Below are 27142 nucleotides of genomic sequence, written 5' to 3' on the forward strand. Positions count from 1 at the left end.
GAAAGCCTTCAAGTGAGACAGTTGGGAAGATATGCCAGGGGAAAAGCCTAAAACCGTGTTGTTCTTTTGTCTGTTACAGAGGGGCCTCTTCCGTTGTGAGGGAGCAGTAAGCTGTGTGGAGCCAAGACCTGGGCCTGGGCCTACACTGCAGCTGGCTGTGGGAGATGCCCAGGGCCACGTATACTTTTTGTCATGGGAGTAAGGTAGTTAGACAGAAACAACTCTGGAGAGACAAAGTCTGAGGATGCCACAATGACAGGTTTTCAATATATTTATTATATATAAATATCAGCAAAAGCACAAGTGTTATATTGTCTAATTTGTCACTGGAGAGCTAGCCCGAGGAAGGCAGAAAACAAAGGATCTCATCTCCCTCACCAGAGCTGGGTGAAATTGAATCTGATTTTCAGCAGGTATCGCATACGAACCTGGCTAGTATTATAGACAATGAATTCATTATAATTGAGGGTATAGCCCTGTGGGTTCAGAATTCCTGTGCCACTCACTGGTCCTAGAGGCACTGTGGTTCCATTCCTGCCAAAGGAAAGAAGTCACAAAAGTTTTCTTACTAGCAAGTCTTAGCTCATCAGCAAAAATCTGTCTGGCCAAGGGACAGAAAGAATAATGGGAGTGGTTGAAATAGCTGTGAATACTTACAAAGAAACATAATGGGAGGGATTGGGAGCCATCTTGCCCATTCCCTTGGTGCTGTGTTTGCCCTGAAGTAGTCCTGCTGCCTCAGGATTGGCCTCCAGCAACTCATTACATTCTCCCAAAGCTACCTGCAAAAGAAAATATCTTTGGACTCCTCATGCCATGCTTCCTCTGACAGTAGATGGTGATAATAGCTGGGAAGGACTTTAATAGAATCACTGTCAGCATGAGGCAATGATGTAGCCTTTTCCGAACTGATACTAAGACATAAAGTAAGGAATTACATACAATTAAGAATAATTTTTTAAAAAGTCATTGTCACCAATTCTCTCATTTGTAGATTCTTTAACTTAATTAGAGTTAGAGAATTAAAGTGACTAGAACTTGAACCCTAGTTTGGGCTTCAGTAAACTATCATGTTGTCCCTGAAGAGGAAGCCTCTTGGCATATTTTTGTTACTGTCTACTTCATTTCAGCTGAATGCAGTATTGTAGCGGGAATGACCATCTAGGGAAGGGTTTTTATTTTATTTTCATCTGAACCTCTTCCTCACCTCTGAGAGCAGCAACAGGCCCGTGTCCTTCAGTCGTGAGGCAAAGCAGTAATTGGCACTCTTGGAGGACATGTCAGCAAAATATATTCCTTTTCCAAACTGCAATTGACAGATATATATACCCAGGTCAGAAGCTGAGCCCATGGAAGAAAAGGTATAGCTGCATATACCACTGGCCCTAGATTGTAGACCTCTTGACCAAAAGATAAATTCAACTCCTGGAGGCTATGTCTTCCCTAGACTTCAGCTGAATTGGGAATAGTGAGGGTAATGGAAACTTTTGCTTTTTAGTGACTAGAAAAAAAAAGAAATTGAATTTTTTGTGTATTGGAAGCTAGAAGCTTTTAGAAGTTAAAGCCTGGGGTCATCTAGTTAGAACACTGGAGAGTGCCAATCCTGGAGTCAGAAGGACCTGGGTTCAAATTTGACCCCAGATACTTCCTAGCAGTGTGACTCCCTGGACAAGTCACTTAACACTTGCTACTCTGTCTTAGAAGTGGTACTATAAGAGAAGAGTTTAAAAAAAAAGTTAAAGCCTTCATAAAAGTCCCTTGCTATCAAAGGGCCAGGGATCCAAATCCTGAACTCTACTTTCTTTGGACAGAATACCTAAGAAACAGCTGTGGTTTGGCTGGGAGTCAATGGAAAGGTGAAAGGCACCTCCATTTACATCAATCCCAGCCATCAATCACAGAATTTCCATGACCACTGAAAGGCAATGAAGCCTAACTTTGTCTCAGGCTAGAACCATGAAGAATCTCAGGAACTATCATCAGAACAACAAAAGTTCCACTTTGAAAACATCAAAGAGGTTATGACTATTCTGAGAGTTCCAACTGCACTCACCATGTAGCCTGTGACTGGAGCTTCAGGCGGGGCAATGCGAAGTCCATGGCTTAGGATCCCCACCCAATTACCCAGTCGGGAACCATGCCACAGCAGCATCCTAGGGGAGAACCATGAATATCAACTTGTATCTTTTGCTGATTCCCTTCCAGCTATGCTATGGATAGGACCAGGTCTCCAGCCTCCTTTCCTCCCTTTCTGAAAATCACACAACCATACTCAGTTCTTTAGGGAATTAGTTGGAGAGAGATTAGACATAAGTTTTCAATACCAAGGCCAGAAACGAACAGACCTATTGGGAAGATCCTTCCTGAAGGCTTCATTCTCACCCTCTTTCTCCACTTCAAAGACATCAAGCAAGGTCATCGTATAATCATTGTGAGTAGGGGCATGGGTAGAATGTAGATACTGGGAGATCACCTGGATGAGGAAAGAGAAGAAATTAATGAGTTTGGGTTTGAAATCACTAATCCCATGAGCAACTTGAAGCATCCAGGCAGAAGTGTCCTTCTCTGACCCCAACATATCTCACAAGCCATTTAGGAAGAGCTCCTACTTAGTTACAAATCTTATGATTGGTAAAAATACAGATTCTTCTTTTACATGGACTTTAATTCATATCAAAAATGATAAGAGAAAAATGAAGCAGAAGCACTTTCAATAGGGGAAAGAGAAGAAATCTTTTCTCACTTTGAATTCATGACAGGAATGGTCCAGGGGTCGAAGAACACAATGTAGGTTTCTATAATGCTGGTCCAGTGGGTGTTCTGGGTTCCTAAGCTCTGTCTTCACCAGCTTGATAGCGATTTCAATGTCTCCCAGTGCCTAATGGCATAAGAGAAATAGCCATGAGAGAAGGATGCTGGGGCCAATAGGGCCAAGAGAAAGAAGTAGGACATCCACCAACCCACGTTATCTCTCACCTCTAAGAGCTGAATCTTATCTGTCAATTCTTGCTCTGTTCGGATTAGTGGTGGCGTGCGGAGCCTAGGGCCAGAAACATAAGCGAATTGTTATGTACTTATTTATTAGCATGCATAAGTGTTAGTGGTTCACAAGAAAAGTAACTCAGACAAGGACTAAAGTAAACTCCATCAAAAAGTAGACTATAGGGACACTAATAAATTGTTGGTGGAATTGTGAACTGATTGAACCATTTTGGAAAACAATCTGGAATTATACCCAAATATAAAATTGTATGCTCTTTGACCCAGCAATGCCACTATTAGGTCTGTTTCCCAAGCTGATCAGGGAAGAAGGAAAAGAACCTATATGTTCTAAAATATTTATAGCAGCTCTCTCTTTGTGGCGGTAAAGAAATGGAAATTGAGGGGATGCCCATCAACTGGGAAATGGGTAGACAAGTTGTGGCATATGATTGTGATGGAATACTACTGTGTTGTAAGAAACTATAAGCAGGTTGATTTTAGGAAACCATGGAAAGACTTGAATGAAATACTAAAGATTAAAACAAGCAGAACCGAGAGAGCATTGTATACAGCAACATCAATAGTGGTATAACTGAATGTCCACCTCCAAAGAAAAAAGTGATAGAGAAATATGCATATGGCTTATTTATATTTGTGTGTGTCTGTGTGTACACAGTTTTTGTTTTTCACAAACAGTGCCTTCTCTAGTGCATAATGGGGAGAGAGGGAGGAAGGTAGCTAGAAACTTAAAATGTAACAGAAAAATTAAATTTAAAAAAGTGGGCTGAGGAACCAGATTACTATGAGATGACTAAAAACTGAGAATAGAATTTCCAAGTATATGAAGAAATAGGTACTATGAATAGGACAAGAGACAGAAGAAACGTTCTAATTTGATAACCTAAGGTTTAGGTCACAAAGGACTGCCGAATTCCCTTCTATACTTATGGATACTTGATTTCATCTCCTGACAACAGATTCTCATAGGAGAATGGCTGTACTTCTTTTTAGTTGGGTAAAATAACAAGGAAAAATCTGCTTGTAGTAAAAAAAAAAATGGTTCTCCTGGTATAGACAAAATTAAATCCAATTCTGTCTAAAGCTAAGCCAATTTAGCAGAAGATCAGGAATATAATCTGACAAGAGGAATTGGATTCCTAAACAAGAGACTGCATTTTACAGTCCTGCTTCCTGAGCTGTTGGATCTCAGAAAGACCTTTGTTTCTGAAGGATTGAGAGAAATGTCAATAAATTTACTCTCTGCTGCTAAGTTTCCCAGCAGTGAAGAAGTAGACAGAAAACTGAAGGCATATCATGATGGTGGTGGGCCCAGAGACAACCTTACCCAAAGTCATGTGGGATCCTAGTATAGAATTCATTACATGCCTCCACCAGGATCCGCCCGCTTTGACCAGACCGAATACAATCTTCTATCTTCTTAAGTGACTCGTAACCTGCCTTGATTTGTGCCACTGTCAGCTTCCCTGTAGGCCCAATCAAAGACCAGATTTCCTAAATGAGTTTCTGATCTTTCCCATTAGCCCATTTAAAAGAAACTCCAGGCTCCCTGTCCTCATGCTACCTATAATTCAGTACTACTACCAGAAAAGTCCAGCCTAGAGACATGGGGGAGAAGGAATATCCCATTTTAGGAACTGAGGAAGAAAGGAAAGAATTCAATACAGGACTCCTACCTAATGGGGCTTTTTTGATGTCATACTTCATCTCCACCATCATTTCTTCCATGTTCTGAATGTTACAAATCAACTCTATCAGCTCTTGGACTGGACGCTCCAGCTGAGACTCTAGTTTGGGAGGTGAAATAGGAACAAGTGCCTCATCCTTTGACTCTTCACCCTGAGACAGATTATAAAACCTATTTGAAAAAGCCTATAGAGGTCATCTAGTTCTATTCACTACATAAATTGCTTCAATATCACCTAAGACAAAGTTATGCAGTCTGCTTGAGTACCTCCTATGATAGGAAATTCCTTTTTATTTTAGGGGTACCCATTCAATTTTTGGACATTTTTATCATTGCAAAGTTCATCTTTTTGGACTGGAACTGAATTCATTGTATTAGGAATAATCCATGAGGAACTTCCTCTACCAAAGCAGATGGGCATTTCTTTTGTATTAAAGTCTTAAAGAATTGTCTGGGGCAGTGAGGTTAAGTGACCACAATGAGTTGAGAATGGACTTCAAGCCAGGTCCTCCTAACTCTAAGGCCAGCTCTCTATCCACTATACCACACTAACTCTCAAAATTTTTTTTATATTGAATCAAATCTGCCTCTGTAATTTCTGCCTATTGTTCCTACATCTGCACTCTAAAGTAACACAGAATAAATCTATTTCCTCTTCAAATAACAGCCACTGCAATATCTGAAGAAAACTATCAAGTCCCAAGTCTTCTTTTATAAACAAAATCTCTATAATTCCTTTGGCCATTTCTAGAGCCTTTGCTATCCTAGTCACCATTCTCTGGTCACATTTCATTTTATCAATGTCCCTCCTTAAAAAATGATAGTTAGAGGGGGCAGCTGGGTAGCTTCGTGGATTGAGAGACAGGCCTAGAGATGGGAGGTCCTAGGTTCAAATCTGGCCTCAGACACTTCCTAGCTGTGTGACCCTGGGCAAGTCACTTGACCCCCATTGCCTAGCCCTTACCACTCTTTTGCCTTGGAACCAATACACACTATTGATTCCAAGATGGAAGGTAAGGGTTTAAAAAAAAAAAGATAGTGAGAATTGTTCACATACTCCAGATGGAATATTATTAGGGCACAATATGGCTGAACCACTACCTTTCTTATTCTATATTCTCTCTTCTACTAATGTACCTTAAAGTAACGGATGTTCCCCATAACCTCTGAAGTCATAAAAGGGGCCTACTCCCTCCTGCCCTATCTTGTTTTATTCTCAAAAGCCCAACTGCCCAGACAAATTCTAGTTCTCATCCTGCCAGTGAGATAGAATAGCTTTCCCCCAGAGGTAAGGTTAGAATATACCTCAATATTGCTTGTATAATCCAGTTGTAGCATATCATATTTCCCTGGTACTTTCTTAAAGCTGCCACGATCTTCCCAACTATTTTTTGTTTTGTCAAAAAATCTGTGGAGTTCAAAGAAGAAGGGGGAAAAAATCATGGCTGAAGCTACAAGGACATATATATAACTTTTCCATAAAGCATGTACTCAAGGATTCTGGAGGGATGGAAAGCCCAGGAGCAAGAAAGAATTAAAAAGAAAGAATAGGATTCAAGGATACATGTACATGAATCACTAAGCCTGGGCACAGAATTACCTAGGACAGCCCAAATAACTCATCTTTCTGTCCTGATAGGCAGGACAAAAGGACTTTAGTAGGCATTAGGACACATTGGAGAAGTGGTGGAGGGAAGACAGTCTCTCTGATCTCTAGTTTTCCAGACATCTGAAGGCTCCTTTTCCCCTTGCCTTCCCAAATAATCCAGCCCAGTACCACATACTTGAATTATGACTTAACTTTTAGTTAGCTTCAGAGACGTTAAGCTGATGACGAGTTAACTGAGAAAATAATGTCTTAGTTAAAAGAAGAGATGCTTTAGAGGATACTTTTCCTGCCCACTGCCAAGCCACTTACTTCTTCTGAAATATCTCCTTGGCTTTGTTGAGGTCCCCAGAACAGGTCACCAAATTGTGCTGTCCAACCTTCCCAACTGCAAAGGAAATGCCAAAGGGAATGTCTTTCATAGAAATTCAAGCACTCTATGACTGCTTAGTACAAAGAAAAGCATCATTTCTTCTTGCCTGCTATTCAATACCAGACAAAAAGCAGGCCACAGTGCTTAAAGGGTACAAAGAAATTACAGGGTTTGAGGATGTGAAACAGATTAACTTCACTCTACTTATTCTTTAGAATTTTAGCCACCAGGAATGTATACACCCCCACTTAAGGATTATTTGGGGGGGGGGGGGTCTATGACCCATGTGTGCTAGCAAGTGACAAATCAGAAATAACTGACTGTCCCCTGGGCAGTCCAGAGCCAAGTTTAAGCCACTATTGGTACATGGTAAGATGGAAGGAAAGCACAGGAAGTGATGCAAAGAACTGCCTTTAAATTTTGTGCTCACTTCCTATGTGACTTCTTAGCCTTGGAATTTGACTGTGGAGGAGCTTAGGTTTGAGATCTCAGACAGCTTCTCTTTGGACTGTCACGTGGCGAGTGAAAAGGCTGACTCCCTTTCCTTGGCTTTCTGGAGGCACTGTCTCTGGAGAGGCCTCAGTGGCTGAAAGCCTTGTTAAATTTAATCCTCTGGGCCCCCTCCTTGCCAGGGCCTCTGAATTCCTGCCTGGTTCAGACTGGGCCAGAGCAGCTATCTCTTTCTCTCTCTCATTTCCTTAATTTCTTCTATTTGTAATAAACTCCCACAAAAGCCATTTTGATTTGAGTAATTCATTGGGATATAGTAATTAAATCCCTGGTGACCAAGTCTCAAATATTCAGTCCAACCATAATTTTTACCCCTTACAAGGAGTAGGGTAGATATGTTGATTTTCTCAATACAGATAACAATACATCGGCCATAAATGAGGACAAGACCAAAACTGAACTGGCAAAGTGTTCTTAGTTTTGAAAGGGTCCTCTAGGATGCTGCTAGTTAGAAATTTCTTGAGGAAGTTACTATTTTTCATATCTTTATACCTACTTCCTCCTCAGGAACAGGAATTGTATTTTACTCTAGAAACTCAAGACTGATCTTTGCACTCCTCCTATCAGTTCTAACCCAGAATTGTCTTTTCAACTTTCAAATGTTTAAACTGCACCCCTCCCCCAACACCCTACTATAGCCATCACCTCGGCCCCATCTTGTCCAGACACTGAAGGTTCTCTGTCCATCATCTTCTAGCAGCTGGATGATATAATACTTGTTATTGTTGAACTGGAGATTGGTCTACAGTAATTGAGACAAAAAATGAGCACACAAACATAAGCCAGGTTTTATAGAAATTCACATAAACAAATGACTCTCTATGGACATAAACCCTAATTGTCCCCTGGGAAATAAGTACTGTGGGGAAGGGAACATAATTTTGTGAGGAAGAACTCAGAACAGAAACAGAATAAGAACCAGCAGAAACTGCCAATTCTTCATAGCTGTCAGAAAGCATTCTACAATTCCGAGGATCATTCAGAGCCAGTGAATGTCCTCACACTCTTAACATAACTCTAAATAACATGTCCTGGCTGCTTCTATTTTTGTCTCTCTGCTCCTTTCTACTTTTTTCCCCTTCCCGATCTTTAAAGCCTCTAAGCTATTTGATTCTCCTAGTTCTTAATCCATTTTAGTCTTAGTAATCATTTCCCCAAGGAAAACAACAAATAACTTTACAACATATTTATTATAAAGAAATAACTTCCCTCAACCCTAGAAGTGCATGATTACTCTAGTCCTTGGCTTTAGATACTTGTGTTTCTGATCACACTGATCACAATCCTGGTTTGTGGCAATCTGATGAGACAGCTAAGAGCTGACTAAGAGGTAGAAGAAGACAAAGAGTAAGAACCTCTGTCCCCTAGAGTTGGAGTATGGAGTAGGGACCAGGGAGGCTATTCTGGGAAGAATGTGAACACTAAGAAATAACATCAGGGGTAGATTAGATCTGTGGATTTACTGGAATGAGGAGAAATCCACAACAAAGCAAAGTTTGCTTTCACATTGGAATATAGTTCCCAGAACTGTCTGACACCACACTTTTCTGCTGAATCCAAAGTCCTCATTCTGAAGATAAGATATAAAAGAAACTGCCAATTTTTCAGTGAAAGGGTGGGTATGAGATAGTATAATGGGTTTATAATCAGAAAAACTGTTGTAGTTGGTAGGACCTGTTAAGTGGAAAAGTTCCTTTTATCCATTCCCCATAGCCATTCAAGATAACTATAAAAGAAACCTAAAGAATTATTTTGCTCCTAAAGGGAAAAGTATATTATATCAACCTGCTGACAGACAGGCTCAGCTTAAGAAGTCTAAGAAAAGATTTTATTGTAACAGTAGGCAGCCTTGTACTGTGTTATATAGTATTTCCATCCTGTTAGTGTCTAGATGAGGAATTCTAAATTAGAAACATGAACACCACAACCTTAACAATTAACAAAAAAGATATTTTTCAAATGGGACATTTCTTCTCACCTGGTTCAACATAACGTCATACACATCATCCCCTTCACAGTATACATGAGCCTAGAAGGTAACATGTCAGACATAAGGAAACCTGGCATTTACCAAAAAAATTCTAGGTTGCAAAGTACTTTACATAATACCATAAAGCTTTTGCTGTCCTCATTTTACAGAGAATGAGAATGAGGTTCAAAGAGTTTCAACAACCTGATCCGACATGTATGACTGGTCATTGTTAAAGGCAGTATTTGAACCCAGGTCTCTTGGAACCCCAAATCCTGATCTATCTTTACTATATTCTTCTCCCCCTAATACCAGGGCAGACTGGGCTCTGAGCAAGACCTCAAGGCTTCTGTCATCTCTATAGGGATTTGTTCAAATCTGAAGAGAAAAAAGTATCAGAAGTGGCCCTGACCAAGGCCTCCTTACCCCTCATTGCAGATCCCAGAAGCAGAAGCAGCAAATTCCTCCAAACATCTAACATCATAATTTAACCCCCTACCCCCTACCCTGTTTCCAGCAGGATTAATTTATGGCCCAGGCCTTCCTTCCATCACTCTACCTCAGATCCCACATATGTTCCCATCCTAAGAAATGAGCTCTTTGGGGAGAGGGCACACAACTTTCTGACAACAGGGAAAGAAGGCTCACACTGATCCACAGTGCTCTAGTCTCAGAAAATATAAATCATTAGCAACTGTAGTTTAGCAGCAACACCTACCAAAGATAGGTCACTGTTTACTAAGGAAAGTGGCAAAACAGTTCAAGTAAGGATTAAGTCAAGGGTTTCTCACCTTTCCCACTTTAATTGTACATTCTGGGTCCACTGGAGTTTTGCCCTTCAGTAATAAGGTCTTCACAGAAACTGAGAAGATACAGATAAGCACTGTTTACAACTGATGCTGTAATCAAAGAAACATGTAAGGGCTAGCTAACCACCCTTCTCACAAAGGAATCGTTCTATTTCCAGACCAATCCTGTCTGGAAACGTAAGTCCAGACCAACTATGGCCTCAAAACAGCAACAACAAAGATACCAGATAGTAAAAAAATGGTCAGTGAGCTTAATCATGGCATTTATTAAGTGCTTACTGTATGTCAGGCATTGCTAGGCCTGGAGGATACAAAGGAAGATAAAAACATCTCCTGTGCTCAATAAACATTCATTCTACCTTGGAAATCAACATACAAATAACTAGGAATATGCAAGATATATAGAGTGGATGGAGAGTAATCAAAAAGGGGAAGGCACTAGCAATTGGGGAAGCAGGAAAAGATAGTTGCAGACAGTAGGACTTCAAAGGAAGCAAGGAAAACTAAAAGAGCTAAGGAGGCAGAACATTCAAGGCATAGGGGGACAGCCAGTGTAAAGGAATGGAGATGGATAATGGAATGTTATATCTGAGAAATTGAAAGAAGGCCAGGGTTGGGGTAGGTAGCTCAGTACATCAAAAGCCAGGTCTGGAGATGGGAGGTCCTAGGTTCAAATCTAATCTCAGACACTTCTTAGCTGTGAGACCCTGGGTAAATCACATAATCCCAATTGCTTCATTATTACTCTTCTGCCTTGGAACCAATACTTAGTATCAATTCTAAAGCAGAATAAATATAAAGGTTTAAAAAAAAAGTGGCTAAAGTACATGGATTGTATAATGTACATAGAGTGCATAAAGGGGAAGGGGCCAGATTATAAAGAGCTTTAAATGCTAAACAGAATATCAGATCCATGTAATTGATCTTGTAATTTACAGGAAGTCTCTGGACCTCACTGAATAGGAAGTGGGACTATACTTTGCAAAATAAATTCGGCAGGTAAATGGAGAAAGGATTGGTAGTTAGAAGACTACTGAAATAGCTCAGGAGAGAAGTTCTGAGGTGAACTAACATTGTGGTTGTGTGAGTGAAGAGAAAGGGACATAAATGAGACATGTTACAGAAGCAGGAATAACAAGTTTACCATCAAAAGTATCTTCAATTATAATAAGTTAATAAGAAGGGAGCTTTGGTGGGGAAATAGTGAATGAACTTTAAACTTTTGAATTTGAGATACCTATGAATATCTAGTTTAAGATGTCTAAGAGGCATTTTTAATGCATAACTACAACTCAGAAAAGAGATTGGGGCTATATATACAGATCTGGTAATCAATTGAATAAAAAATGGTAAATAAAAATCACATTATTAGATGGCATATTATTGAGCAAAAGGAGAAAAGAGAACAAGACTAAGGCCCACTATGATTAGTGGTCATGACAAGGTTGAAAAACCAGAAAAAAAGAAACTAAGAAGGAATTCTGTGACAGACAAGAGAACTATCTGTGAACTATTTGAGAACTAGAGGGAAGAGTGACCAAGACTATGAGATGCTAATGAGAGGTCAAAGTTTGGGAATGAAAAAAATTAGACTTGGTAATTCCTTAATTAATAACTAGTAACAAATTGGGAAACAATCTTCATAATAAAAACTTCTGACAAAGGTCTAATTACTCAAATTTATAAAGAGCTAAAGCAATTGTACAAAATATGGGCAAGGGACACGAATAGGCAATTTTCAGTTAAAGAAATCAAAACTTTTAATATGCACATGAAAAAGTATTCTAAATCTCTGATAATCAGAGAGATGCAAATCAAAACAACTCTGAGGTATCACCTCACACCTAGCAGATTGGCTAACATGACAGCAGCAGAAAGCAATGAATGCTGGAGGGGATATGGCAAAGTCAGGACATTAATGCATTGCTGATGGAGTTGTGAATTGATCCAGCCATTCTGGAAGGCAATTTGGAACTATGCTCAAAGGGCACTAAAACACTGTCTGCCCTTTGATCCAGCCATAGCACTACTGGTTTTGTACCCCAAAGAGATAATAAGGAAAAAGACTTGAACAAGAATATTCATAGCTGCGCTCTTTGTGGTGGCAAAAAATTGGAAAATGAGGGGAAGCCCACTAATTGGGGAATGGCTGAACAAATTGTGGTATAGGTTGGTGATGGAATACTATTGTGCTAAAAGGAATAATAAAGTGGAGGAATTCCATGGAGACTGGAACGACCTCCAGGAAGTGATGCAGAGCGAGAGGAGCAGAACCAGGAGAACATTGTACACAGGCTGATACACTGTGGCACAATCGAACGTAATGGACTTCTCCATTAGTAGCAATGCAATGATCCAGTACAATTCTGAGGGATCTATGAGAAAGAACACTATTCACATTCAGAAGAAAAACTGGGAGTAGAAACAAAAGAAAAACAACTACTTGATTACATGGCTTAAGGGGGATATGATTGGGGATGTAGACTCCAAACTAGTACAAACATCAACAACATGGAAATAGGTTTTGATCAAGGACACTTGTAAAACCCAGTGGAATTGTGGGTCAGCTATGGGAGGGGATAGCAGAAGGGGAGGGAAAGAATATGATTCTAGTAACCAAGGAAACATGTTCAATATTGACTAATTAAATAAAATTAAAAAAAATAACTGGTAACTTGGAGAGGACCATTTTAGTTGAATGATAGGGTCAGTAGGCCTCCAAGGAATGGATACCTCAGACTACATTTTAATATAGCACAAAAAGAGCAAATGGGTCCTTCAGAAGCCTATTCCCAAAACCCACCTTTGATTCTCCCTTCTCTCCCACCTGAATCTAACCTTCATTATCTTTGGCCTTGCCATTCCTCTCAGCATCTTCTGTCACAAGTTCTTGTTTCACTCCTTCTACCACGAATTCACCTCGGGCTTTCTTGGCTTTAGAAGGGCATTCCATAGATAAAACACTAGATATGTTTCTCGTACTGCCTCCATTAGCTTCAGTCAACTCCACAGCAGCTAAAGGCAAAAAATAAATAAAAAGAAAGATAAGTACAACATAAAGAAAAATGGAATTCTTTGTTATATGTAATATCTCTCTGGGAGTGGAGCAGGGGGAGGGATAAATGGGGAAAATTTTAAGTGATATGAAAACAAATGATATCAATAAACATGTACTTAAAAGAAAAGGAAAGGTGAAGTAAATTAGTATTTTGCACAAAGGGTGGACTGGGTAGTAGAAAAAATGTTAAAATTTCAATACATATGTTACCATCAATTCCTATGCCTCTTCCTTAATCTACAATACTTGAAAAGCTATTGGTCCCAGGTCATTTGTCAATCAGTGAAAGATCATGAGCTGAGAATTTGGTCCTTAATTGCTTTGATTTCCTCTATAAACTGAGACTTGTTCTTCACAATGTTCCCCATGCTCCTGTGAATGAATCATTTCCTATCCTGAAACAATGAGTAAGTTTTCTCCTTAATATCTCTATATCTCATTCCCCATTCACTTCAGGTTATATTTCCCAGTATATCTCAGTACTTCTTTGTACTACACAGTCCTTCTATAGCTCTTTTCTTCTTCCTTTACTATATCCACAAGAATATCAAATTGGACACTTCTATCTACATACATTAATCCCACGCTGAATCTCAGGCATTTCCCACTGAACTAGTAACTATATATACCTGAAGGCTGGCGCTCTATTCTGCGTTGGTATCCACTTTTGCAATTGGTTTGTACCATGCTGCCTACATCCAGAGTATAACGTGTTCGGCCAAACATCACATCTATCTTCAGCTCATTGCTTTCTGCTAGAGTTCTCTCCAGAGCCAGGCAAGTCTTAGCATCATATGGGATCCAGCCATCTTCCTCATCACCCTGCCACTGCCAGATAAAATCTACAGAAAAACAATATCAAAGGAAAGATTTTGTAGGAACTAGGGCAACACTCTGAATTACCACCTCTATTCTAAAGCATGCATTAAAAAGGTCTCAAAAGATAAGTTATCTTTCCCCAAGGTTTTACCAGGTCTTTCAAATTTGAGTCAAAAAACATTTATTACTAGGTTGCTCAGTGGATAGAGAGCCAGGCTGGAAACTTCAAATCTGGCTTCAGACATTCTAGCTGTGTGACCCTGGGCAAATCACTTAATCCCAATTGTTTATTCCTTATTGCTCTTCTGCCCTGGAATTGATATTTAGTATTGATTCTAAGACAGAAGGGTTGAAAAAAAAGTATTGGGTGCTAAACCTTCTATTTATAATCTATGAAGAAATCCAAACAAAACTTCTTTTTAATGACAGTGCCAGAGAACAAGGATAATATATTACAAATTGTGTTATGATTAGAGAGGCATTCTAAATCATTATGTTGGCTGAATGTCATTTGTACAGATAAGAATATCTACTGATAAAATAATGGGCTAATGGTATTTGTCCCCAAAATGAACACTTCTTGACCAAAGGCTACACACTCACAGGAGCCCTGGTCCTTGACGGCAACAGCAATTCTCCTCTCAGTCCTTGTCTTTGTAGTCCTCTGGACCATTTTCTTGAAGTCCACCTGGAGCTTCATGTTTCCACTATCTGATGAGATATTTACCAAAGCATTTCCGTTCCTGAAAGATAAACCCCAGTTTGAGGCAATCATACCTATCTAACTCCCTAAAATCTAGACTTGTTGACAAATCACTTAACCCCAACTGCCTAGCCCTTACTACTCTCCAGCCTTTCGAACCAACACTATGGGTTGATTCTAAGACAAAAAGTAAAGGGATTAGAGGGGAAAAAAGACTGTCAATAATAGCTGCTTCCACTTTCCTTCCTCTCACTATCTTCTTAATCCCTTACAACCTGGCTTCCAATCTCTTTGTTCCACCAAAACTGCTCTCTCCAAGGGTACCAATAATCTTTTAACTGACAATTCCAATGGCCTTTTCTCAATCTGCATTTTTCTCAAACCTTATGGAGACTTTAACACTATTGATAACCTCCTGAATATTCTCTTCTCTCTAGGTTTTCAAAATAATACTCCTGTGGTTTTCCCTTAATCTAGCAGATCCTTCTCCATATCCTTTGCTGGATTCTCATCTAAGTTATACCCTCTAACTGCTGGATCCTCACTCAAGATATATACTCTAAGAGTCCCCAAGTGTTCAATTCTGGGCCCTTGTCCTTTTTCCTTCTATAGTATCACTCCCTCTAAATTTGGTGAACTTATTAGCTCCCATGGATTTAATTATCATCTTTATGCCAATGATTCTCAGATCAACCTATCCTGCCCCAATCTCTCTGCTGACCTTTAATCTTGCAACTCCAACTGCCTTTTGGACATGAGGAACTTTATGTTCAGTAGATAGTATGTCCAAAATTAAATTCTTTCCCCTAAACCCTTCTTCGCCTCCTTTTGCTGTCAAGGGCAATAAATATCATTCTTCCAGGTCCTCTGGTTCACAAACTAGGTGTCATCCTTGACTCTTCACCATCTGTTATTCCACATATCCAATCTATTGATAATTATCAATTTCACCTTTGTAACATCTCTCAAACATGTCCCTTATTCTACTCTGATACTGTTACAACTCTAAAGCCTCTCCTCACACTAATCCACCCTCTATTCAGCTCCTAAAGAGATATTCCTAAAGTGTAGGTTCAACCACATAACACCTCTGTTCTAGGTTCAAACATAAAATCTTCCATGTTCAAAGCCTCCATAACCTAACCCATCATCTACCTTTTCAGTCTGATATCTATACAATCCCTTTCCTTCTCTCTACATACTCTTCAGTCAAGTGCCACTGGCTTCCCTGCTGTTCCAGAAACAAGATAACCCCATCTCTTGACTTCAGGCATTTTCTCTGGCTGTCTCCATGTTTGGAGCATTCTCATTCCTCATCTCCACCTACTGGTTTCCCTGGATTCCTTTAAATTCCTTCTAAAATCCTGCCTTCTACAAGAAACTTTTCCCAATCCCTTTAAATTCTAGTGCCTTCTCTTTTAAAATTATTTCCAACTTATCTTGTACATGCAAAGCTTATTTACACATATTTGTTTGTTATCTCCTCCATTAAACAGTGAGCTTGGAAGACAGTCTTTTGCTTCTTTTTGTATTCCTGGTGCTTAGGCACAGTGCCTGGCAAACCTTTAAGCACTGGATGAATGTTTATTGACCCAATTCAAATTTCTTAATCCCCAAAGAAGCAAAAATGAAAGACAAACTAAGCCCTATGCTAGAAATGATCCAAAAAGTTTGACAGCAGGGGGATATGTAAGAATTGGCAGCTGGGAACAGATGGGAGAAAGACCAAACATAGTCTAACATACAAAAAGTAAAATATTTGCCTCACAAATATTATTATTAATTCACAGAATTAGTCACTGCAGAACATTTCTGAAATGGAGAAAAGGATGGAGCAAATAGAAAAATGATCCATTAATTCTCCTGTGAATTTTTCCCCATAGTGAATATTCCCTAATATTCCATAATATTCCCTAGATGTAGCAGATGTAGATGTTTCCTTTGGTGAGGGGAGTCTCTGAGGACTTTCTAAGTATGACAGTTTCTTTAGTGAAAAAGAAGCTGAGTTGATATTGGGGGTGGTAGGAAAAATGTTAATCTTATATAAAGCAATGCAATAAATTGTTGCAAAGTTTTAAAAAAAAGACCACTAATATTGCTGTGACTTAGACTAGTGATATTTTTTTAAAATATCATCACAGAAAGCTGGATGAGTCTGATTCAATATATAGGTAAAAATAAAAGTCCCTGAAAGAACTCTTATGTGATAGGAAACTGTCCCTTCAGATCAAACCTGTCACCCAAGGAAGAGAAAATGACAGGAAATTTGGAATAGTACGAACCTGAAAGCCTCTGTGATCTCCATATCCTGAGTAGAAGGATACCAATGCCAGATACCCTCTGAGTCCTCCCATTGCCAATGAAATTCAACTGTAGATGAAGCTGCCTCACTCTTTTCAGACTCTGACCCTGGGGACTGAAGTTTTATCCTTGTACCTAGAGAAGAAACAGAAAAATGATGCCCGGAACTGGAGGTTGGGGTCCAGTTGGACCAAGATAAGTAAGAAAAGGAAGAATCCAGACTACTATGCCACAGATTTGAGTGCTGGTCCTGGAATCTGAAAAACCTTGGTTCAAATCCCTGCTGGGACAATTACTACACTCTGCCTGTCCCCATCCTCAACATTTGCATAACTTTTCAGTCTCAGTTTCTTCTTCTGTAAGGGGGCTTAACTGGTTACTAAGGTCACTCCCAGTTTCTAGCTCTAGATGTGTAAAATTAAAGGGTTGAATTCAATGGCTTTTAAAATCCTTTCCCTGTTTGGTCAAGTTAAGCCAATTAGCATTTAGTAAAAGCTACTATGTATGTCCCAGGCACTGTGCACAACACACGAGTTAGTTCTTCCCTCAAGGGAAGTTTAATGGGGGAGACAATACAGCAAACAACTCCTCCAAGGATTTAACTCGATAGCCTTAAAGATCTTTTCCAGCTAGTGCTGTGATTATTTTCAATTATATATGTATGTATGTATGTATGTATGTATCTATCTAGCTATCTATCTATATCTTGTTTGCACATAAAGCTCTTACTGGCACTAGGAGCAAATTGAGAACAGTTGTTTTTGCTTTTCTTATGTCCAGCACTTAGCACAGTACTTGGCACATGGTAGGTGCTCTTAATAAATGCTTGCAGATTTGTCTCAACTCCAGAAAAGAATAACACGCCAGTACAGTGACCCAAAGTCACACACACACAAACATACACACACGAAAATGCCAGGGATGTAGCCCCAGGCAAAGGGTGGCACTTCCGAGAACGGGGGAGGCTCTCCCTCATTCCTGACCCCTAACCTTTGACCCCGGCCCCAGCTACGCCCCAGCCGAGTCTCGCGTAGAAGCCCCACCCTCAAGTAGCCAATACCAAGCCCGAGAGGCTTTTTTTCACCCCAAGAACGCTCGGAAAGCAGAGGGACAGGGGCGAGCGCTCCAGCCACTGGCTCCTTCCACCCTCTTGCAATCACTAATTCAGAGTCCCGAAACCTTCTCCGGACCTCGGGCATGGCTAGTGCTTCTACCGCTCCTGCGCGAAGCCATGGTGCTCCCAACCGATTCCTGACAAAACCGTAGGTCACCTACAGTATGCGCATGCGCTCGTTACCGAGACTGAAGAAGAAAATAGATTTCCCGCGCTAGGAGAGAGCGGCTGACTGCGCTCTGCTCTGACGCGACTACTATTTGCATACCGCCGGGGATCATGGGGATACTCACCCTCTGTAAGAAATAGCACGGGTTTTGTGAGCGTTATATATCGCTCTCTTTGAGGCCCCGCACCATAGGGCGGAGGGAAGCTCATCGTTGGGGCTACAAGCTGAGTGCGTCACGTCACTCCCCAGCCCAGCCCTTGGGAAGGTCTGAGACGAGGGCCAATAGCGGCCCTAGCAGGGCTCCTCCCGCGATTGTGGGGGGGTGAGTTCCCAGAAAATGGGGCCCGGTTTGGGGGTAAGACTGGGCAGGAGAAGCCCATGCGTACCACACCCCCGGGTGTGGCCTGGGCGGATGCCTCCCTCGACCGGGCTTGGAAACGACTCACGGCCAGCGAAGTGAGTGCAATGGCTGAGGTGGGTTACCTCCTCGAGGATCCCATAACCCAATTCAGACTACTCTCCCCCGCCCCTCCTTTTGTAAAAACAACAACGTCTGCAAGTTATTCTTTGGCTCCATTGATTCTACGATTAATTTAATTTCCGTCCTCTACTTTGGCTTCTATTACAGGAACTGCGTAACCCCAGCCCCACCCTGCACAGGACTTCCCGCGCCTTTTCAATTACCTTTTGTATGCTTCCCCCCCCCTCCCCCTTTAGATTGTAAACTCTTAGGGGATAACGACTGACCTTGTTTTATTGTGTCCCCTCTGCTTCGCACAGTTCCTGGAATAGCAGCTGCTTAATGTGTCTTAAATTGAACTTTATTTGGGGAAATTCACCTAACCCTAGGGTCAGTAGAAGGGGAGGGGGCGGAAATATGCAAATAGGAATGGTTGAGCATTTGTACTAATCACTTTGATGCAAAAATGGTAATGAATCAGTAAACTACAACATATTAGAAAGATTATACACACTGTAACCAGTTTAGGTTTATCCCAGTAATGTAAGTTTGGGTCAACATAAAACTATAAATAAAATATTATTTTTGCAATATAAACGGTTAAAAAATTTTTTTTCAGTAGATACTGAAAGGGATTTTTTTTTTACAAAATCTAGTCCCAAGAACTAAAAAGACATTCTATTCAAAATTACAGAAGCTATAAATAACTTGAGTGGATCAGCCAAGTTGCACTCAGAACCATTTCGATCTAACTATAAAAGACTTTGGAGAAATTAATTGCAATAATTGGAGAAACCGCAATTGCTCATGGGTAGATTGAGCCAATATAACAAAAATTACAATACTACCAAAATTAATTACTTATTCAATTCTGTACCAATAAAACTATGAACGGACTATTTTACGGAGATAGAAAAATAACAAAAGTTTTTATGGAGGTTAATCATCTCAAAGGTAATCATGAAAACAAGTGAGAAAGAAGGGAGTTCATCAGTACCAGATCTCAAACTATACCACAAAACAGTAATCCTTAAGAACAATATGATACTGGTTTTAAAAAAGTGGATTGGATTTATGGAATAGATTAGGTACACTGTATACAGTAGGAAACAGTGGCATGGTGTTTGACAAACCCAAAGACCTTCATTACTGGAAGAATTCATTATTTGACAACTGCTGGAAAAACTGGGCATAAATTAAGATCAGAGCAAAATGGAGGCAGCTCCTGAGAGGATAGATAACCAGGTTAGGGTAATGGAGGTCTTGGGTTCAAATTTGACCCCAGACCATGATGCAGGGCAAATCACTTAACCCCCACTGTCTAACCCAATACATAGTATTGTTGGGGGGGAGCCCTGAGATGAACCCCTTGGGTTCAGGAAAAGTTCCCTTTGCAAGAATGCAAGACTCCAAAACTTAGCTTAAAAATAAAAAAGAGAAATTTGTTAATTTAGAAGGTAATGTTGAATCTGGCCGGGAGGACAGCAGAGATGGAAAGCTGCCTCCCAAACATCACTTAATGGGATTTTTATACTCTTTACAATATGCCATATATGACTTGAGGAGGGTATATGCTCAGGCACAAGGTGGGGCTTGGTCATCTGATGGGGGTCAGTTTAAAGACATAGGTTGAGACCCTCATAATTTAGGGGACAGATAAGATATCTTAGATACAACCCAATGGTATCAAAGCATAGCCTGGGGTCATATCTCTATGTCCATCTCAAAACCTAAAGGACAATCCAAGGAGGATAATCCTCTCTGAGGACTTTCCCTTTGATGTAGCTGGGTCTTATCAGGAGTTATCTGATGTTTTAGGGTTAGTAGTGTGAATTTTAAAAAGTCTCCATCTTGGTCTAGCACCCAAAAATTGTGCACACCCACACTACACGGGCATGTGTTAGTCAATGACAAATCAGAAATAACTAACTGCCCACCTGGGCTGTCCTAAGCCAAGCTAGAGCCAACCATTGGATTTTGTGAGACACAGGAAGTGAGGTAGGGAACAGCCTCTGGAATTCGCTCACTTCCTGTGGAGAGAGCTAGATGCCAGTTGGTGTTAGGAGCTTGGACAGAGAGGACGCCCACAGACAGCTTTCCTTCAGATCGGTCACGTGAGTTAAGGACTGATTCTTTCCACCTGGGCCTTTGGGCCTAAAACTCCCTCTGCCTTGGTCAGAGGTTGAGTAGCCCCTTTCCCTTTTCTCTTCTCTCCTTCTCTCCCTATCCTTTTCCCTACTCCCAGTGTGATTAAACCTCCATAAACTTCATTCTGACTTGAGTGTTTCATTTTAGGAATTTCATAAGTAAATTCCTTGGCGGCCATTGTTTAATATTACATAAATCCTGTAGCCACACTTTAACCATTACAATATTATAACCTCTCCCAGAAAGCCTAAAATTTCGACCATTACAGTAGTCACAAGGATGCCAGAAAGCAAAGGAATTTTCCTGCTTACAGTTTGGCCTGAAACACTCCTATAATTTGGGGAGGAGAGTACAACATCCCATGCCAGTATTGATTCTGGGATGGAAGGTAAGGACTTAAAAAAAAAATTAGAACAAAACCCCACACCATATACTAAAAAAGCTCCAAATGAAAATGATCCAGATAGACAAGATCACATCATAAACAAATTAGGGGAACAAGAAAGAAATTACCTTTTAAATCTATGGATATTTTAAGACCAAGCAAGAGTTAGAAAAAAATCACAAAATGTAAAATAATTTTGATTATATTAAATTAAAACGTTTTTGTACAGACAAAACCAATGCAACCAAAATTAGAAGGGAAGCAACAAATTGGGAAACAATCTTCATAACAAAACCTCTGACAAAGGTCTAATTACTCAAATTTATAGAGCTAAATCAATTGTACAAAAAATCAAAATAGGCAATTTTCAGTTAAAGAAATCAAAACTATTAATAAGCACATGAAAAAGTGTTCTAAATCTCTGATAATCAGAGAGATGCAAATCAAAACAACTCTGAGGTATCACCTCACACCTAGCAGATTGGCTAACATGACAGCAAGCAGAAAGTAATGAATGCTGGAGGGGATATGGCAAAGTCAGGACATTAATGCATTGCTAATGGAGTTGTGAACTGATCTAACCATTCTGGAAGGCAATTGGGAACTAGGCCCAAAGGGCACTAAAAGACTGTCTGCCCTTTGATCCAGCCATAGCACTGCTGGTTTTGTACCCCAAAGAGATAATAAGGAAAGAGACTTGAACAAGAATATTCATAGCTGTGCTCTTTGTGGTGTCAAAAAATTGGAGAATGAGGGGATGCCCTTCAATTGGGGAATGGCTGAACAAATTATGGTATATGTTGGTGATGGAATACTATTGTGCTCAAAGGAATAATTAAGTGGAGGAATTCCATGGGAACTGGAATAACCTCTAGGAATTGATGCAGAGTGAAAGGAACAGAATCAAGAGAACATTATACACAGAGACTGATACACTGTGTACAATTGAATGTAATGGACTTCTTTGAATGTAATGGACTTCTCCATTAGTGGCAATGAAGTGATCCTGAACAACTCTGAGGGATTTATGAAAAAGAACACTATCCATATTCAGAGGGGAAACTGTGGGAGTAGAAACACCAAAGAAAAACCACTGCTTGATTACATGGGTTGAAGGGGCTATGGTTAGGGATGTAGACTCTAAATGATCATCCTAGTACAAACATCAACAACATGGACATAGGTTCTGATCAAGGACACATGGAATTGTGTGTCAGCACACAAGTGGAATTGCTTGTCAGCAATGGGAAGGGTGGGTGGAGGGGAGGGAGGGAAAGAATATGATTCATGTAACCAAAGAATAATGTTCTAAATTGAAGTGGTACACTTCACAAGTGAGTTCAAACACCTAGAATTTCAATTATTGGAACTGCAGTTTATTAATAAAAGAACAAATAAAGAATCTACCAGCTGGGACAGCCTTCCCTAGAGGAAGACTACATCGATCTAACAATTAGGAACAGTTTATATGGGTTACAAGATACAAAGGTATTTCTTTTCACATACAGGTTCTTATCTGACAATAAAACAAACTTTAACACAAGAATTATGAGGTCAGAGATGAGGAGACAATCCTTATATTTACTGAGGTTGTTATCTAGGAGTGTTATTTTCACATGCATTCAGTCACTTAGCCCTAACTGGCCATATGTTATTTCACTGACCTTTTGATATTCCTGAAATTCCTCTTTGTCTCTGCCCCTTTCTAATTCACATCCCCCAAGCTAAGTAGAGACTAGTTTTCTGTCTGCATAAACAGCTTGACTTCCTGGGGAAGGGAAGCCAGGTCTGTTCCCTAAAAATGCTAGCAAGGGTCTTTCTGCTTTATCTACTTTTAATTTTTCCATCTTTGGCCTTTTTGGCTCTACTTCATTCCCTCCTTTTTTTGTTGGGGGAGTCAAACCCTTGACTCATCAGACAGAGAATAATTGTGATTTTAAGGCCAAAAGCTTAATAGCCTGAAAACGCTGTTAGATATAGGTCATGAGGCAATTGATCAGGCAGGGTCCTATCAAGAGGCCCACTATTACTAATATGAGTGGTCCTGCCACGGCCGTGATCAAGGTAGTCAGCCAAGGAGACCAAGAGAAAAGACTAGAATACCAGTTGCTGGATCAAGCATTAATCTGCTCCCTCTCTTGAATCCTTCCAGGGAGCAGGGCTAGAGATTCCTGTATAATCCCAGAATGATTAGCATAAAAACAACAGGATTCTCCCAATGCCACGCAGAGTCCCCCCCTGCTTAAAGAAAAGGAGGTCAAGACCCTGCCTATTTTGGAGAACCATTTCTGCCAGTGAGGACAGTGATTTTTCTAGAAAATTAATAGAAGTTTCTAATCCACTAAGGTCTGAATCAATCTGGCTAGAGAGAGAAACTGGAAATTCTGGTTTCCCTGAACCAGGGCAGTAGTACTTAGGGCTGCAGTTCCCCCTATGCCCAGCCCTACTAGGATTAGGATGAGAATTGGCACTCTACGGTGTCTGATAAGGCCCACAGGTATTCACTGGTCTGCATCCATTCAAAGTGCTCTCTACCTCCTTCCCCTGAATAACAGTAAACCTGGGAATAATATGAACCAGGATGCAAATTACAGGGTCACCTGCAGCATCCCTTGTTCTTAAGGTATGAGGAGATAAACACGGCGTGAGACCTGAAGTACAGCCTAACCATGTTCTGGTAGGGGCTTTCCAGTACCAATTCTCATAAGAGTCAACATTAGGTGCTGTGACACTGCTGACACAATGGGGAGTAAGAAACGAATGACTTAGATCTACTCCAGACTCCATAAAACAAGTGCCATTTCCTTGCAAGTCCCCTAAGGTAAGAATTGGCTCATGTCCCCACTTGCATTGGACTTTGGCCTCAGCATCACTGATTGTGGCGATATACAAAGCATTTGGGGAGAATGAGGGAGACAGGAACCCCTGGGCCCCAATACTGACATAACATAGAGGTTGAAGGTTCAAACAGAGCCAACAATCCAATGTCATCTGCGGGGAGCTGGCATTTAAGAAGGAAAAGACAGTTGTGAGCATGGTGAGGAGAAATAGCTCTCTTTGAGGACGCTTTATGGCAGTCTTAACTGGTCGCCCAAGTGCGAAGACAGTGGGGGTGGGTTCCAGCCCAAATCCCACGATGACCTCTTGGTTCTGGCTGACTGGTGAGGGTTGCATTTTGTCCGCTATTCACTGTACTGTAAATTCTATCCCTGGGTCCTTGCCTTTCACCTCTAGCCTAAGTCCCCATGTCTGGCCTAGTAGCCATCCTTTATCCTCTGGGTTTTTAATAGTTAGGGAAAGGGGATTTCTGGAATCAAGGGGGGTGCTCCAGCCCCTCCTTCTCTCCCTTTGTAGTATGATATCAGGTTCTTCCTGCCACCACGGGGCAATGGTTTCACATCCCCAGGCTGCGCAATAGAATTCTCTCCCTAATTTTGCATGATGGTGGCCCCGTAGATGGGCAAGCATAGACAGGAGTTTCTGCTAGATACAGAATCCTTGCTGGGGTTGCGCATGAAAGGGTATGTGAGAGATCTATCAACTTACTCCCAAGTAAATCACACAAATCAAAAAGAATTTTGGGGGTTTTTTTCCTCCTGGGTTGGTCTGTCACTAATTAATTCCTTCTCATCCTCTGTCCTACTGATTACCCATCAGTATTGAATTACCTGGAAGGGTAGACTAATTTCCAAAGATCCCAAAAGTACAAGTTCAAGCATAGCCCCACCCCATACTCCCTTTCCCATGGTGTTCAATGTCGATGAATATTGATCTTTAGGGGATCTGAGGTTTTGGTGGCCTTTCCACTGCTCTGCCCCTTGTGCTGCTGCTCTTGGTTTAACAGGTTTCAGTTGAGATACCTGGATCCAACGTTTCTTTCCTGCAACCTTTACAGCTCTGGGGGGGGTCAGTATTATCACATAAGGTCTAGTACACTGTGGTTCAAGAATCCTGCAGGAATCTTCCTAACCCACGCAAGATTTCCTGGTTCACCTGTAAAAGGGGGCAGGTCACATTTGGGGGGTGAGGGATGGGCAGCTCGGACAGTTTGACTGATAGTTTTCCTGAGCTTATCCAAAGATAAGCTTTCTTCAGGGTAAAGAACAGATATTGGTAATCACATTCAAATTTTCTAGTCCCAATTTAGGAAGGAGAGGAGGTGGTTGACTGAACAGAATTTCAAATGGGGTAATACCTTGTACATATGGTGTACACCAGGTCCTCAGGAGAGCAAAAGGGAGGAGGCTTACCCAGTTCTCACCAGACTCTAGGACCAATTTTGTCAGGGTCTCCTTCAGTGTGCGATTCATAAGTTCGACCTGTCCTGAACTTTGAGGCCAAAATGCACAATGTAATTTCCAATTTATGCCCAGGATCTTAGCCAGTTGCTGTCACCCTAGCTACCAAGGCAGACCCATTATCTGACCCTATTCCCAGTGGAAGCCTGAGCCTAGGAATGATCTCTGATATTATTTCTTAACTACCACTGAGGCAGTTTCATGTTTTGTTGGATATGCTTCTACCCATCCTGAAAAAAGTCTACCAGGACTAAAAGATACCTGTACCCATATTTCCCTGTCTTAATTTCTGTAAAGCCTACCTCCCACTGTTCTCCTGGCTCCAGCCCTCTTAATCTGGTGTCCCCTGGTTCCTTCGGTCCCCCCATTTGATTAAACTGCACCCATGTTTCACATCTTGAAGTGATGTCTTTGCAGATTCGGTGCATATTGTGAAATAAAAAGTCTCTGTCCAGCATATAACTCAGTTTTGTGCCTCCCATATGTGTGGTGTCATGTATTCTTTTTGCTAACTATCTCCCCACTGCTTCTGGCAAAAGAGTCCTGCCATCTGGCAGGACCAGCCATCCATCTGAATTCAGGGTGGCACCCAACCTCTTACCTCGATCTGAGTCATCAGGAGAGTAATGAAGGTCTGGGGGATCTTATGGCACACCCATGGGAAAGGCTTGAATGGGAGACACAGGCTGCAAGGCCACAGCCCTCTCTGTCTTGTCAGCCAGGTGATTACCTACAACTTAAGGGGAATCACCCTTCTGGTGTCCCTTGCAATGAATGATGGCAAGGTGAGAGGGGAGCCACACAACCTCCAGGAGGGTCAGAATCTCAGGCCTGTTCTTGATATCTTTGTCACCAGCCATGAGGAATCCCTGCTCCTGGTACAGTGCTCCATGGACATGGGCAGTGGCAAATGCTTATCAACTGTCTGTATAAATGTTAACAGACTTCCCTGCTCCCTATCATAAAGCCTGTATTAATGCAATCAGCTCCGCTCATTGGGCCGAGGTCCCATGTCCCAGGGACTATGCCCAGATCACCCTTGGGGGCTCCACCACTGCAACTCTAGCATAACGTATCCCATCCTGTACAAAGCTGCTACCATCCACAAAGAGGGTGTGGGCAGCCATAGGCAAAGGAACATCAGTCAAATCGGGGTGCAGACTGGTCAGAGAATCCAAAATTTGTAAGCAGTTGTAGGCCACTACTGCCTCCTTTCCCGTTTCTGGGAAGAGGGTGGCTGGATTCAAAGTTTTAGTCTTAGAAAAAGTCATTGTAGGGGGGTTGAGCAGGAGAGCCTGATTCTGAGTAATGCGGGCATTAGAGAGCCATCTCTCTGGAGGACTTCTAAGCAGGGACTCCACTGAGTGCAGTGCTGTCACAACCCCATCTTGACCAAAGGTGAGTTTTGAAGCCTCCCTGACCAAGAGCGCAGTGGCAGCCACAGCCTGGAGACAATTAGGCCAAACTGCTGCTACAGGGTCCATCTTCTTAGACAGATAGGCCACAGGCCTCCACCATGGTCCAATGGACTAGGTGAGGACCCCCACTGCTTCCCCCACTACATTTGTCTACAAAGAGGTGAAAAGGTTTAGACACGGTTGGGAGCCTGAGGGCAGAAGCACTCACCAAGGCTGCTTTCAGTTGATTGAAGGCCCGCTGACAGTCCTCCATCCACTCCAAGGTTTCTAGCTTGCCAGCTGTAGATACATACAGTAGCTTAGTAAAGCCTCCTA

At 41.3% G+C, this 27142-nt stretch overlaps 2 protein-coding genes across 6 annotated transcripts in view; one reads left to right on the forward strand and one right to left on the reverse strand.

The window, feature by feature from the left end:
• Window positions 1–534, forward strand: part of TEP1 (telomerase associated protein 1) — a 53014-nt gene extending 52480 nt beyond the window's left edge. The window contains exon 56 of the mRNA XM_056809965.1: window positions 80–534. Within this exon, the coding sequence (XP_056665943.1) occupies window positions 80–202 (123 nt within the window). The 3' untranslated portion in view covers window positions 203–534. The remainder of the gene's footprint in view (window positions 1–79) is intronic.
• Window positions 254–27058, reverse strand: PARP2 (poly(ADP-ribose) polymerase 2). 5 transcript variants are annotated; one of them, XM_016427599.2, is made up of 19 exons: window positions 27036–27058; window positions 16817–16970; window positions 14435–14574; window positions 13642–13854; window positions 12793–12969; window positions 9937–10007; window positions 9155–9205; window positions 7822–7918; window positions 6606–6681; window positions 5993–6095; window positions 4677–4839; window positions 4328–4466; window positions 2977–3040; window positions 2744–2878; window positions 2346–2473; window positions 2054–2153; window positions 1208–1306; window positions 658–782; window positions 254–534 (listed from the first exon to the last, which is right to left on the reverse strand). In XM_016427599.2, the coding sequence occupies exons 2-19, from the start codon at window positions 16837–16839 to the stop codon at window positions 375–377; spliced, it is 2064 nt and encodes a 687-aa protein (XP_016283085.1). In that variant the 5' UTR covers window positions 16840–16970; window positions 27036–27058; the 3' UTR covers window positions 254–374. The 5 variants fall into 5 exon arrangements, with proteins under 5 accessions (XP_016283085.1, XP_007479798.1, XP_007479799.1 ...); XM_007479736.3 differs by lacking the exon at window positions 27036–27058 and adding an exon at window positions 18243–18635; XM_007479737.3 differs by lacking the exon at window positions 27036–27058 and adding an exon at window positions 18026–18223.
• Window positions 27059–27142: the final 84 nt, after the last annotated feature.

Source organism: Monodelphis domestica, chromosome 1 (assembly GCF_027887165.1).
Source record: "Monodelphis domestica isolate mMonDom1 chromosome 1, mMonDom1.pri, whole genome shotgun sequence".
Lineage (NCBI taxonomy): Eukaryota > Metazoa > Chordata > Mammalia > Didelphimorphia > Didelphidae > Monodelphis > Monodelphis domestica.

Bases quoted from the DNA above. Each gene is read 5' to 3' on its own strand.
- PARP2 (XM_007479736.3), bottom strand. From the start codon at position 18,327: ATGAGCTTCCCTCCGCCCTATGGTGCGGGGCCTCAAAGAGAGCGATAT. The intron at 7,919-9,154 runs GTGAGAAGAAAT...CAATTACTGTAG, and splicing joins ATGACGTTATGTTGAACCAG to ACCAATCTCCAGTTCAACAA. The intron at 3,041-4,327 runs GTAAGGTTGTCT...TTCTGGCCCTAG, and splicing joins AGGATCCCACATGACTTTGG to GCTCCGCACGCCACCACTAA.